This window comes from Cryptomeria japonica, chromosome 5 (genome assembly GCF_030272615.1).
Source record: "Cryptomeria japonica chromosome 5, Sugi_1.0, whole genome shotgun sequence".
NCBI lineage: Eukaryota > Viridiplantae > Streptophyta > Pinopsida > Cupressales > Cupressaceae > Cryptomeria > Cryptomeria japonica.
The window spans coordinates 593,341,237-593,356,689 of record NC_081409.1 but is presented as its reverse complement, the minus strand read 5'-3'; the positions used below and the strand labels follow the sequence as shown (position 1 = coordinate 593,356,689).

Below are 15,453 nucleotides of genomic sequence, written 5' to 3'. Positions count from 1 at the left end.
CTATAACACTAATAACTTTAACAAAATAAACAGAATAACAAACATTCTGTCATGGACTCTGCAGAAACTAGGAAATAGTTTTGGAGTCCCAGAGAACACAGTGAGAACTTACACAGAAGCTGAAATTCGTGCAAGGTGAAAATATTATCTTATTTTTCTTTCATTAGTTTGTTTCCTTTTTAGTTCATGTCTTGTGCATTATCATGTTCAGTGCATTAACTTTGAAGACAAAATGAAGCCTTATTATTAGATGTGAACTATTAGCCTCTTCAACACAGTAGCTCCACTTAGTTTTCTTGTGGACCACCTGCGATGAAATTCTCATTCATATTATGTCTTACATTTATCTAGTGAGCAGCAGTAATATTAAAGTGCCTTCGAGAGGCTATTTGCTTTCCAACTAATTTAACAATTAGTTTTCTTGTTGATCACCTGTGATGAAATTCTCATTTATATCATCTCTTACATTTATCTAGTGAGCAGCAGTGATATTAAAGTGCCTTTGAAAGGCTATTTGCTTTACAACTAATTTAATATTCTTCAGGTTGAATGTATTCAAATTTTTTCTTCCTGTAGAAAATTTATTTCTGTTTCTCAACTTGCTGTTCTTCTCAGTGAGCTTAATTTCCTGATACATCTATACAAGTCGTGTCTGTTAGAATTTCTTTTGATCTCACTGTCTCTGTTCTGTACTGTATGCATAGTGTTGTTTTCCAGGTTTCCAAACTTTGCTCTCTACTATTGAAGGCAGTGCGATCTTTATCAGGGGGTCATGGTTGGGACACTTTAGTTCCTGGAAAGGCTATTGGCACTCTAGTAGAGGTACTGCAGCTCAAAATTGTACCAAGTTTTGGCCCTTTTTGGGAGCACTTATTCGAATCTTGAAATGCTCTCATACAATTTTCTGTATAGGAATAGTTTGTGTAGAATGTTACTTTGCAAAATGAGCTAAATTTAGCTTATTTCACTATGCTTAATTACTAATTGAGTCTATTTGTATGCCAGGTAGAGAGAATTGTTCCAGGTTCTTTGCCTGGAGCTCATGCAGGACCAGTTATTCTGCTTGTCAAAAAAGCTGATGGTGACGAGGAGGTGATCTTGAGATTTTTTGCAATCATTTGCATTTCTATTTTGAATTATTTCAAATTCAACTTTCTGAGGATAGTTAGATGCTGTTTGCTTGCATCAATCGCTGAAGTTTATGATAATGACAGTGCTAATGTCTAATGGTTGCATCGCAGGTAAAGGCAGCAGGAGAAAACATTGTAGGAGTTGTACTTTTGCATGAAATGCCTCATTTATCACATCTAGGTGTGAGGGCACGACAAGTAAGTAACTATTGATGCAAGAATGAATTAATTGTATAAAAATTAAAATATATTTGAAAATTTAGCTTTGGATTGGATTAATAATAATTTTTTTATAACAACTGCATGCTGACTCAAATGATGAGTATTGTTGGACTAATATAAAAAGCTTATACATTATCCTTTGAAAATTTTCCTCAAAAGATTCTTTATTTTAGACTAAAATTAAATTTTCTCTTTTCTTCCTCTCGATTTCATGCTACTTTTCTTAATTTTACAAATAACTGCTTTAGAGAACATATTAAAATATTATAGCTCATGGGAATGAATGAATTTTTCTTATAGGAGTATTTCAATGATATAGTCCTTTCAAGAGATGTCTCTTTCATCAAACTTTAGTATATTGAAACTTAAAATTATTGCACTAGTTGCATCAGTATGGCTGAATCATCAAGTGCACTGGGCAATGTAGAAGTGCCTAATCTTGGCCATTAGGCAACCTTTAAAAATCTCCTCATGCTTCATGTCATCAATTCCATTGGATGGAAACGTTGGACAAGGAGGGGATAATTTCCCATGTTTGCAGTTCGGAATATTTCCTCACTATGGCCCCCAACCTAGTATGAACTAAATAATAACAAGTACTAATCTGCTCAATTTAATCGGACTTCTCAGAGTGACATCCTAAAGGAGAGTAGAAAACAAGAGCAGAAGGGAGAAATAGAGGTGTTACCACAAATTGATATGGAAGGGAAAACTACTTGATAGGAATATGTTGGAAGTGAGTGATATTGTATGTTTTTGTGTATTTTTTTTCTACATTTTAATATCTTCCCCATATTATTTCACGATCTTCTATTGCCTTGTTTGTTGCCATCTCTTCAAATCTTTGGGGATTTCTCAAGACTTGCTCACCCTTCCCTTATTGTGACCCTAAAAATTTGCATTAACATTGGTAACAAATGCTAGAGATTCTAATAGCATGGAAGCAGATGAGAATGTGTTTTAAGTGTGTTAAAATACCCTTCTTTTTCCCTAAATCTATGCTCTATTTTTCAAAAGTGCATGAATGCTTTTACATTTGAAAACTCTGCTTTTACAGGTTACAAAATAAGTTGAAGGATACTCTTGATTTTGCAGGCTGAAAAACTCTCAAACAAAATTATTTATAAACTTCATGTTTTGAGGCTTTGGCAAGTGTACCCAAAAATAAATCTGTCATTTTTTTATTGCCTTTTCTCCAAAATGTTTTTAGCTTGAACATATGTTCATCTTATTTTGAACCACTCCTATCTCATTTTTCATGAACATACGGTATGCCTTGAATACAGAATGAACACTTTTTTTCTAATAATTTATTATTTATATCACCATAGTTTCTCACAAGTGAAAATCTTAAATGAGAAAATTGCCATTGGATGCAGTGCTGAGTTGGCATGAGGACAACACATGAACTCGCAGAGTACTTTTGAGTCCATGTTGTCATGTGCAGAGGTACACTACAAGGAAGATAAATACGAAATCATCATATCCAAAAGTTGCCAATACATGAAGAAGCACATGGCGCTGCTCTTACATAGATTTCAAAGAAACAAGGGTGGGGTTCTTTTGGTGTATTTTTTATCATATACCGAACAATAGAATAAAATATCCAAGGATACTCTATCCTCTCCTAAACAAAATCACTACTTGTGCCAAAATTGCGAGAAAGACCACAAGGTGACTCCAAGGTTTAAATGTGTGAACAGGTGACTTTATGTGGATAACTTCTTGGGTAGTGTGTGCTGAAATACAAGGGGGACTTATGCTTGACAACTAGTATCATTCACAAGTTGGACTTAGGCGAATTTATCAATAAATGCTCTTTGTTTTTGGATTTTGTGATTTGGGATGTCAACAAAAAGATAAAAAGGATAAGGGTTTAGGAATTCTAACTATTGCTAAGAACTCAAGAGACGGTGTAGACTGGGTGAAATCAATAAACGACACTTTGTTTCACCACACTTAGGACAACTATGCAAAGCATGTGCAATCTTCTAAGGTTGTGCTCAAGATTTTCACACATGAATAATACCAACAATTGAACAATATTACTCAAAGTAGAAGTTAAGCATCCACATCAAAAGCTCAAGCTAACTTTACACATTGAATGAAAATCATCCATCCAAAGAAAGTATGAGCAAAGTTTCACCAATCTAAACTATCAGTCCTTCATTCATCCAACAACTCTAAAGCAAATTACTTAAAGAAAATCTATTCTAAGTGTTGAAGAAAATATGCAACCATGCAACCACTTGATAACAATGAAACTTCAAAACAATACTGATAATGATATTTCTACGCAACAATTTCATAAATCTCTCCACATTGAAATAAAATGAGAGAATTCGTTTATATAGAGTTTCTGAAAACAAATGAAAGGCTGAGATCTATCTAAGATCAACGGTCGAGATTAAGATAACCTAACCCTAATTAGGGTTCCCCAAAATAAAATTAATATCTAGTGCATGTAAGACAAATGGCACAAGGTGTTGTTTTTTAGGATTGCACCCCCTTCCCCTGTTGAGAGGCAGAAAGTTCAATGAACTTGGTCACAATTTGATCAGCCTCTTCCATCGTGACATGTGGCCTCACACTGACTCTGAATTCTAATCCTTCCAAATCCTTTGCACATACAACAAAAGTGATTTCCCAATCTAATTCATGTTTTTGGAAAGCATCTCTGATGGACAAGAGGTTTGATGCCTTAGCTAGATTCTACTTCAGGACTAGTCCAGTGGAGAAGATTTCTTGTGTCTTGGTCTTTAGATTTACCAATTTCATATCCTTCTCTCGAATAGTTTCCTTTCCAAGTACCTTTGCAGCTACAAGGTAAACCTTGTCTTGAATTTCTTTTATCTACTCTTTAGTTCTGTCAGCATTGGCCTTCACTTTCTCCAAGACTTCACTGCATGCAACCAACATCTAGTGCCACCTGTTGAAGTCATATACAACTCCTACTTCAATTATATTTCCATCAATTAGTTCTTGCTTTGAAACTTTTTTCAATTCTCTAAGGCATGGGATAATCCTGCCTTGAATATCCTAGAGATCAGTCCATGCTTCTGCCATGCTTGCAATCCTGGAGAGTAAAGAGGACTTTTGTCCATATGTTAGTGCTCACCTTTCTACAAATGTGGCTGCCTCTTTACTTGTGCTTTCCATCCATGCCTTGGTCTCTCTGGCTGTTACTGCTTCTTCCTCAGAACTTCTGACTGTTTCTTGTGGATTCAAGAGTGGAGGAGTTTTTGGATTGGCTTGGTTAAGTGGCTCAGTCAAGTGTTGAATGTATTCCCTCAGCTGCTCAGCTTCTTTCTTATATTCCTTCTTCTTTTCTACTTCCTTGTCCAGTCTTGCTTGCATGGAAGCAATTGAATTATCCAAGTCTTCAGCTTCCTGCTTCTTGGTAGTTGGTCCTAAACTGATTGTAGTAATTTCATATTCATGGGGACCAATATCTCCCTTTGCCTTGTCCACTTTTGGCACATCAATTTGCACTGTCCTGCAACTCGCTTCATCTCTCTGGATGGTGGAAAACCTTCTAGCAGGCTTCTTTGTGGCAACCTATTCTAATCTGGCCAAGAAATCTGCCATATGATCCTCTTCTCGAACTTCTTTTTCTTGTGTTTCTACTTTCAATCTTTCCTTCAACCAATCAGGATTAGTGGGCTTCTCAATGCCTTCCACTTCCTGATTGCCTTCTTCACACGTGATACCCCGAAGGGCGGAAATCATTCCTTCTTGAAATTCACCTTCCTCAACATCCATGTCATTGTCCGACTCCAATACTTTTGTGCTGGTAGGAGGCGAAGGCTGCTCATCTTCTTGATGGATTGACTCTACATTTTCTTTATGAACTGGGGAAGGAATTTCCATCTCTACCAATGACTCATCAATGGTCAATATGTCATTTATGTTTGCTGATGTGGAAGAACGAGATGGTTCTAGCCTTTGTTTCTTTAGAGCAGGTTCTTCATTCACAACTGCCTTCCCTTTCTTTTTAGCACTTTCGATTGGCCTGACACTTTGAGATGCCTCAACATTTGAAGAACATCCTTTTGCTTCACCCATCAGGTCATAAGTCAAGGTTATATTTCTCCGTCTTAATCTATGACTTTGCTAATCAACCCACCACCTGGAATATTTCACAACTGGCCGCATCAAGGTGGTCAAGTCTGCATGCTCTGGTTCTAACCATTTGATAGAAGAAAGAGGTGCATGCTCATCAAAGCTAGGCTAAGTATATTTGCATTATTTTCCAGTTGATCTGGCACAAGGATATGTTTTGGCGTTCTGATCAAGCTTATTGGCAGTCTGGACCATAGTCTTTTCTTGATGTCAAACTCATTAGTAGCATTTGCCCAAAAATCCTCTATGTCCACTCTTTGTTTGAACCTTTCTCCATTCACTGATCCAATATTGCTGTAAGGATCATAATTAGCTCTGGATTGGTAGAATGTAAAGGGATACTAGTGCATTTTTAGCCTGGCACTTTCAGTTGCCTGTGCTGTCGGACAAGACTCCTCCATATTTCCAATAAAGAATGGAAATGATATAGCTGCCTTCTGTCTTATTCTTTTGAAGCCTTGATATGTTTCTAGTTGTCTGAGAACTTCAAGTAGGACCATCCTGTTGGTTGGATAGATCGGAAGTCGGTAAGGACGACCGTCAAAATCTTGAACTCTTATGTATGTAAATTTTGAAAACTGGATAAACTAGGATCCATACTTGTTGATTAAACTTTTAGCTTCAGGAGATAACCTTTGGTGAGTTCCTCCTTGTAATGTCCTTGTGCTGTACATCAGGAATGCATCATTGACTCACTTGAAATGGCTCTTCTCCTTAAGTTGTAGCTGAGGATAACAGTCATAAGACTTGAATTCATTTTCTCCATTGCCAACTACGCCTCTGCGGATCAGTCCGGAATATCTAAAATTTTTGGCCAATGAGTAGATAATGTAGGAGCTCATGTAGAATGATTATGTCTTCTCCAAATTTATCAACTGTTCATGAAGATTGTTGCTGATTATGAGGGACCAATTGAACATCTTGACTCCCGAGGTAATTTCATCTATGAAGTAGTACATCCATGTCTCAAATGGCGCACCCTGAGGGTTGCCCATTACCCTATTTAGCAATAGGATGATATCACCATATTCTTCTTTGGAGTATGGGCGCAACAGATTCTTTGGCACTTTCCCTTGGGGTCTTTTCTTTTCCAACCATGATTTGTTAATATTTGCTGCACAGAGTTCAGACTGGTTATCATAGATCCTTTTGGTATCTTCTTTGGTCTTGTAGGAGGTTTTATTGTAGTTTGGTATTTCAAACGTCTCTTGAATGGCTAACTTTGAAAGATTAGCTAAAACCCTTCCATCAGGTGCAATGGTCTCCCTTGATTGTGCGTTGTAGTGTATAACACACTCAACTTTCAACTCAGCACATTCCTTAGCCGGAGGAAATCCAGCTGCTTGGACGATGCCATTTCTTATCATCCGGCAAGCAATGGGTGTCGGTAGGTCTCCATCATGCCCATACATCCTCTTTTTGAATTCTTCTAAGTCCACATGTCCAAGGTCAGTGTTTGTGACATTCTTCCATTTAGATTTGATCTTTGATTCTGGCTGCACTCCTTTGCTGGCAAAATTCATTGGTGCTTTTCTTGAAGGTGCTCCTTTAGTGGTCATTAACCTGCATAACACATGAAAATTCAATGTTATTTTCAAGACGACTTGCTGATTTGAATTCTGATTATCAGACCTTTTTACTTGAAAATTTCACTTTCAGCTTGTCAAAAAGCTAAATTTCTGCGAAAAAGCAGACTGAAAGCGAGGAATTTGTCAAAGACAGAAGGCTAAAAGAATTCATTCAAATTCAGATTTTGGATCATTGAAATTGCTCGTTGCGACTGAAATTCACCTTTAGTTCTGAAAATTCTGTCTTAAAATTAGAAAAGACCACTATGTTCTTGTGTTTCAACATTTAGAAAATTTCACTCCTTCAAAATTCCTCTTCAAAAATTAATTTTCACAAAAATCTGAGAGAAACTTCTTCTCAATTGATCTCCAAATTTCCAACCTGAATAGTGAATTTTGAAAGTGACTGGTTGAAAATACATAGAGTTTAAGGATTTTAAACTTAGAAGCTTCATCTTTGTGTTTTTTGTTTTTTCTAATTTTTTATTCTTTTTTTGTGTTTTTATGTTTTAAATTTTTCCAAAATTGGAAGTTTTATTTCTCTCTCAAAATTCTATCCTTAGTTAAGGAATCTGCTAGAACTTTCTAAAATTTTCTGAATTTTTTGAAAATATTTCTCATTGTTGAAATTATTTTCCATTCAAAATAATTCTAAGTGTTGGAAAATAATTAAAAATATTCAAGTGTCAAGTTTTATTTTCCAACCCGTTCGTTGATTGGCCCTTGATTTCATGTGCAATTTTGTCAAATTTATATTTCCTTTAGCCAATTTTGTCTTTCACCATGGCAAGTTGACCTTCATGTTTGATCTTCAAATCTTGGGCGAATTTTCATGTGTGGCTCAGGCATCTTCACATATTCCATTTATGCCTAGGCAAATCTGGAGTGTTGAAGGTCTATGTCTTATCTTTCTTGTGTTTGATCAAATTTTGTTTTCATGTCTAAGATTTGTAATTTCTTCTTCGACGTGGGCTTCCAAATTACTTGGACAATTCTCTTCTTATGCCTTTCATGTTTCCTTGGTCTTTGCCATTTCTTGGCAAACTTTTTTTATCTTCTCCTTACCCTAGGCAGACTTCATAAAGTAAGTGGCATGTTCATACTTCCATACCCCTTGGGTGGACTTCAAGTATACCTTGCCATCTTGCTTCTTGGTTTAGGCGGACTTTGATCATGTTAGGACATGGGCGGACTTGGATAACATCTTTGCCAAGATAGGGCGGAGTTCACACAAGTATAGACATCTTTCTTTATGCCTTGGCGGAGTTTGAGGGTGTCTTGACATGGGTGGACTTGGAAGCTCTCTTGACATGATTTGATTTCCTCTTCAACTACACGTAGGAGTTAGCTTGATCTCTGCCATGAGTTAGTTGATCGAAGGTAGGAGTTTGATGTTTGCTTGCCAACCTTGTTTGTGCATGGGCGAACTTTGAAGAATCTTAGCCATCCTTCCAACATACTTAGGCAGACTTTGGAGGTCCCCTACCATGGGCGAATTTGAGGAGAGCTTGGACATGCTAGTTGATGGGCAATCTTCCGAACTTCTAGACAACCTTTGTTTGCCATTCCTTTCCTTGGGCGAATTTGTCCTTGATGCCAATCTTTCTTCCAAACACATTTATTTGAGCTGCTATGTTCATATATGATCTGCCATATCAATACTGGATTCATCTAGAACAAAACCCTAATTAGGGTTTCCACCTTGATTTTCGCACTTGGAGACCTAATTTTTCAGTTTTGAGGACATGGGTACTGATGAAATGGCTTGAGGAATGTTCTTCTGGAACAAAACCCTAATTAGGGTTTCTACCCTGCTTTTTTGTATTTAGAGGCAAAATCCTTTAATTCTGACAACATGGGCAGTAATGATATGGCCTCAGGATCAAAACCCTAATTCCACAGAAAGCAAAAAAAAAAACATAACCTTGCTTTTTGTACTTAGAGGCAAAAATTTTCGAATTTGAAGACATGGGCACTAACCAAATGACCCGAGGAACAAAACCCAAGTTCTACTTTCAAAACAGCAGAAAAAAAGCAAAAAGCAAGCCAAAAAAGATGCTTCTCGGATTGTGCCCAAAGTGCCAAAAATAAAACTTCAAAATTTAGAAAAAATAACAAAAAAGCAGAAATTCCTAAAAATAGAAAGTTGTCAGAAATGACCGAAAGCAATTGCGATCCTCGTCCTTCAGACCTTCTAAGCACTTTGACAACATTCAAACACAAATCTGAGAATGATTTCTTTACTTGGCTCGGGATGATTTCAAAACTCTAACTCAAAACTCTTAGAGAAATTGGATTTATGAAACTGTAGAGCTAGGACAAAACCCTGAAAAGAAAAAATAGGGGGTCCCCATCTGTGATGGGGTGATGTGTGAAATAGGTCACAACAGGTCCCATGGATGGGGGTTTCCTAAAAAAATTCAGTGGGTATTGCTGAGATATTTTAGGAATTTTTTAAAGTGGGTGCTCCCATGAATTTCGTAGCACAATTTAAGCTTAAAAGTTGTAAGCTTTGAAATTTATGGAAGCTGGTGCTCTCATGAATATTATTATTTTACTTATTCAATTCAACCAAGTAAATAAATGTAAAACAATAATAAAAAATTGGTGGGAATTTAAAACTCCAGATGATTGACAAGTGGCAGAAAAAAGGCCTAAGTAGGCGAGACAATTTCTAGCCCTACCCCAAATGCATCTGCTCAAATATTCAAACGAAAAAAAGGGGCTGCTATTATTCAGGAAAGATCCTAATCAATCCTGTAGCATATTTGTTTCCTGCTTCGATCCCTTGCTCCTCTCCCCACCGTGTCCCCACCACACAAGGGACCACAGCCTAAAAATGTGCAAGAAGAAGACAGGCATGTCATAGTAAGAAAAACGGAGCTTTAAGATTTTAAAAAAAAATCTCAACTAGGGCCTACTTGGGTCTGTGCCATTTAAATTGTGAACACAAGTTTGACAATCCAAAAAAAATTGCACTGGTATACATGAGTGTTTGCCAGGTAAGCAGGAACCTGATTTTGAAAGAAAGGAATCAGCTAGGGCATAGTTGAAGCACATGCCTTAACAGGTAAAACTGTTTTCTGAAATCCAAAATTGTAATACTGTATAAGATTGTGCACCTTTTGAGCCTTTAAGAAAAAAACAAAAAAGAAAAAAATTGTCTGGTTAGTCATGCACGTAACTAGGGCCAACTAGACTGGGAAGTTTAAATTCACGCAAGGATTTATATAGCTGTGCCTATAACGAGGGAAAGTTAATTAAATAAAGTATGCATCCCACACTGAATCATGCACCTCTGATAGAGCTGAACAAAATTTGTTTAAGTATATAAACATGCCTTTCTGTGAATACATATATCCCTTGAAAAAAAGGAAAAATCTCCAATATATAGAGCCTTGCCAGTACATAGTAAATTAGTTTTAAATAGGGTTTTAGAGGCAGTAACAGGCGGATGATATTAATCTTTAATTGCTCCAGTCTTTCTCACCAGCAGTAGAAATAAGTTGCAGATCGGTTTTGAGGGCTTTATGTCGAGAACTTAGCAGTCATTATCTTCAGAGAAGTGCCTAAGAATATCACTTTATACCAGAGTAATAACCTCTTAGCAGTGACCTACAGCAGGAACATGCAATTGTATCAGCAATATCATTCAACAGGATTCAACAGGTGTTTACCATTTTGGCAGTAATTGGTATCTTTAAAGAGGGGTTTTGCAGTGTTTGCCCTCTCGGGTGAATAACTTAAAGCACATAGATAAAACATGTAATGCAGAATAATAACGCCATAGATATCAGACAAGTATAAGAGATGTTATTCCATTCATAATTGTTGTCCCGTCACAAGTTACATTCGGAAGTATATAAAGATACCGAGGGGGTGCGAGCGCCAACCGTCGCACCGCAACTGCCACCCCTCGGTTGCCAACTAACCAACACAATTACAACTTAATTAACTAGTTTTATTTCCGTGTACAATATTGCCGCCAACATCATCCCCCCCAAAAGAAAAGAAGTCATCTCCGGACGACTTAATACAAAATAGAGATGACATTCACAGAACTGCTAGCGCCAGTCGAGCCCGGAACTTATACACCTGCCGCGTCCTCGCCTGAAAACCCTTTTCTGCTACCGTCCGATGCTCAAGTGCGGATTTCACCATTATTGCTTCGTTCGACATCACAGTCCTCCTGTGCCTAAACCAAACTTGTCTGCAAAACACGCGTATCAGTCTCAGCCTCCACCAACTGCTACTCAAATGATACTGTCTCCCTAGCCAATTTGTCCTTGATAGCCACCCGTGCTGCCCTCTCGGCATCCAACTCCTGGGTACGCTGAGCCAAGTCTCACGCTAGTACTGCCTCCAACCTGATGGTCAGTTCCTCCCGAGCCCTCTGTGCATCCACCAAGGCAAACCTCACGTCCAGTCGAGACATACTCCGAGTTCCTCAAAGCGTACCATTCATGCCTGGAGGTGGCCACAACCCTCTGTCACAAAGGCTACGAGACACCTCAAATCCTCCATCACACTCCCCAAAGGCTGATAACTGAACTGAATAACTCTCTGGTGTTGCATGACTTCGCGTTCTTGCAATGCCTTCCCTCAAACTCTGTTTGTTCGCAACCTCCAAATCCGTCTCCCTCTACAGCTTATGGCTTCCACGCCAATGCTTAGTTGCAGGCTTCTTTCTCGCAGGTCGGGACAACCCAACACTTATCGTGCCTTCTCTGATGCCCTTCGCCCAACTCAAAAAGTGTATTGTAGGTCAAAAATAAACTGGGGGTCTGGGGGCAGTACCCCCAGCGGGGTCAAGGGGCAGCGCCCCTCGCGAGGTCCGGGGGCCACCTTCCCGTGCGGTCAACACCCCTCCACCGTACGGCTATGTGTTTGTTTGTGCGGGGGCTACGTGTTTGTGCGGGGTTGCGTTTATGTTTGCGTTTTATGTCTCCGCGCTCTGCGCCTTTATTCCTTGCGCCAGCGATGGTTTCCACCACACGGTGGTCCATCGTCGGTGTTGCCACCGTACGATGGTTCCACCGTCGGTGTTGCCACCGCACGGTGGTCCCACCGCACAGTGGTGCTACCGTACGGTGGTTCCACTGCCGGTGTTGCCACCGCACGGTGGTGCTACCGTACGGTGGTTCCACCGTGGCTTTCTTCTTCCCTTTTTTTTTAATATTTCCTTTCCTTCCCAGCCGTACGGTCAACTGTCGTACAGACCCGTATGGCCGTACGTTTTTTTTTTTTTAAATTTCCTAATTTAGTTGTCTAGAGAGTCTTCGGCTTGGGTCCCCTGTCTTTGGGATCGCCCTTCATCCTTCTCAGTTTTCCTCGCCCAAGAATCTCCCGCGGTGGTCCCGTGCCTCTCAAGTTGCCTGCTCGGCCTCTCGAGTCCCCTTCCATCCTCTCGGGTCCCCCTTCGGACTCTCGGATGTCCTTCCAGCCTCTCAGGTCCCCCTCCGGCCTCTCGGGTGTCCTTCCAGCCTCTCAGGTTCCCTACGCGCTTCGCATGGTAGGGTTTCAATTTGGACCCATTGGTGGCAAGTCTATTTTCAATGGCCATTCGAAGACTTGGAACCACAAATTCTACAGGGACCACGGTCTCCTTCCCGTACATAAGAAGAAGAAGAAGAATAAAGATTTTGAAGGCTGCGGCCTTCCACATAGGGTTCCAATCGTTGCCGACACAATTGATCTTGGGATTATCTACGTCATCGAGGTTTGGGGCGTCTCCCTTCCAATATTCTCTGTATTTTGGCAGGTACACCTCCTCTGTTACTTGCGCTGGTTCCTCTACTTCGAACCTATAGCTTTGGAACATTTCGTAATCCTCCATCTGCCAATGGAAGAGCCTGTTCAGTGACCCTATCTCATCCCCGGAGCACTCTCCTAGTTTGAGAACCCCTTCGTCGTTGGGCTTCCTGCAGCCCCGTCCTTCGTCCCTCAGGTCGCCTTTTCCTTCACCCTTCGATTCCGAAGATGATGCCAGTTCCTTATCGACAACCTGGGTACTTAGATCAATGGTGTACTTCCGCCCCCCTTTCTCAGTAGAAAGGGTGTTCTTTTTCCAGTCGTGGTTCACCTTTGCTGTAACCAGCCACCCTCTGCCTAAGATGGCGTCGTACCCCTTCTTCTTGAGTGGGATTACCACAAAATCTAGTATGAAGGGTTGTGTGCCAATGGTGACCGATTGGGCCATCAGGGTGCCGAGTGGCTTGATGCCGTGTTGGTCTGCACCTACCAAGTTGAACGTGGGTGGCCATAGTGTTGGCTTCCCCAACTTCTTCCACGTATCCTCTGGTGGTACATTCACCCCCGAACCTCCGTCCACGATGGTGTTCTTGAGGATAGCCCCGAAAATTCCCATCTCTACTACAATGGGATGCTGACCACTATTTAAGGCCAACAACATTGGGTCAACCGAGGGGCTGACCGGAACTTCCGCTCGTGTGGCACGCAAAGGTGCCTGCGCAGTGGTTTGTATGGAACTAAAAATGGCAGTTCTTAATTGTGGCATTGTTTCTAGAAGGTCCTTTACCCTTATAGGTACTTCCATCTGCAGTACTTGCCCAATGATGTTATTTTCAGCTTCCGTACGAGATGATGTACTCGCCACCTCGTTGTCCCGTCGTTCGGCCGTCATCTCACGTTCAATATTGGCCTTTGCCTCCCGTAATCTCTCCTTCTCTGTATGGGGGTCGGGATAAGTGGCCTTTTTCATCTGGGCGCGGGTGATTGCCAGTACTTCTTTCTCACCAATCTTCTCAGCCTTCTCAATGTTGAGGAAATTAACCCCTGCCTTTGGGCAATTTGCGTCCTCATGGTCGCCTGGCCCACACCATCGGCAGAGGTGCTGAGGGGTGGCTTCCATCGTGCAATCACGGGCGAAGTGCCCCCACTGATTACAGGCCCAACATTGGATCATTGGCCGGCCCTTGGCGTCATATTGGATACGGCTTCTGTTATTGTTATTGTTGCTATTCCTTCCACTGCCGCGTCTGTTGTCTCGGTAACCACTAGATGATGCCGTTGTGTTGGTTTGCTGGGCCGTACCCACTGGTGCGGATGTTGTGGCCTGCTTCGTGAACAACACTTGGTTCATTTGCGTACTTCGGGTTTTCATGTTGTATGGGCACTTCTTGGTGGAGTGTCCCATCACTTGGCAAATCTCGCAGAATACCTTCTTCGGGCAAGTACCCTTTGTGTGCCCCTCCTCTTTGCACTCAGTGCACCATATGCCCCCTTCGGTCCGACCGGTGCTTCTCATTGTTTTGAATTCCCTCCTCATTCGCTCCATGTCTTTTTGGAGCGCTTGCACCCGTTTGCCAGCCCCGCTGTCGCTGCTGCTTTCCTGTGACAAGTCATCCTCCTCGGACGAGCTATCCTTCTTCTTTTTCTTCGATGTCTTGGTCTCGCTCTCGAGATCCATCGCTCTATTGTATGCGTCTTCGTACGATGTAGGTGGAACGATTTTCATCTTCTTTCAGAGGGAATGCTTTAGTCCCTCCACGAACCATCGCTTTTTCAACCCATCTGCTGGTTGACTCTCCATTTTTCCCAATAGTTCCTTAAGCCACCGACTATAGGCTCAGACAGTTTCGTTCTTGTTCTGCTTCGTTCCATAGATCTCGGCGACTATTTCGTTCTCATCTCTCAGGAGGTGGAACTCTATCCCAAACTTCTTCTTTAGGTCGGGCCATGTGCCGACTTTGGCCTTATCCATATCTGAGTACCAGTCTATGGCCACTCCCCTCAAGGTTGCTGGGAATTGTGTTACCCATTCGTCTTGATCGGTAACACCGTTTGCTGACCATATGGTTTCGCACATTCGACAATGGCGAATGGGATCTTCCTTCCCGTCACCATTGAACTTCGACAACTTCTATTTACTGGCCATCCCACCGCTCGGTCTCGCTCCTCTGGTGCCTTGTGTGCTTGTACTTGGTGATCCTCTGCCTCCGCCTCCTACACCTGACCCTCCACTCGTGGGTCCTCCAGAGAAGGTTGTTGACCCCGAACCAAACAAATTGCCTCTCGTACGGTACCCTTGTGCTCCCTCGGCACTGTCGGCCGTACCGTCACCTTCGGTCCTCACCCTCCGGTTGTCCTCCGAAATGGACAAATTCTTTAGTAGGTCTCTGGTAGCGTCGATCAAGTTTAGATTTTGCCTTGTTTGTTCCACCAACTCTTCGCGACTTCTTACCCTACAGTGGTGGTATTCAAGCGAACTGTAGAGTTCGCCTTCGGCACCCTACGTGACTCCTAGGTGCCCTTCGGGCAACCCTACGATAGTGTAGAGAGTGTACTTCTCTCCGTCTATCTCTGCCTCCGCAACCTCCGTGACACCTCTTGGGTTCCCTTCGAGCAACCCCTCGGTCGGTCGTCCCTCGGCAAGCTGCCTTAGCCTACGC

The 15,453-nt window shown here is 41.4% G+C and overlaps 1 protein-coding gene across 2 annotated transcripts in view; it reads left to right on the top strand.

The window, feature by feature from the left end:
- The window catches only part of LOC131029542 (phosphoglucan, water dikinase, chloroplastic), a 216,121-nt gene that overhangs the window by 128,616 nt on the left and 72,052 nt on the right, over positions 1–15,453 (top strand). For both annotated transcript variants that reach the window (XM_057960050.2, XM_057960051.2), the window contains exons 12-15: positions 65–135; positions 705–822; positions 1,006–1,092; positions 1,242–1,328. In XM_057960050.2, coding sequence (XP_057816033.2) covers positions 65–135; positions 705–822; positions 1,006–1,092; positions 1,242–1,328 — 363 coding nt within the window. The remainder of the gene's footprint in view (positions 1–64; positions 136–704; positions 823–1,005; positions 1,093–1,241; positions 1,329–15,453) is intronic.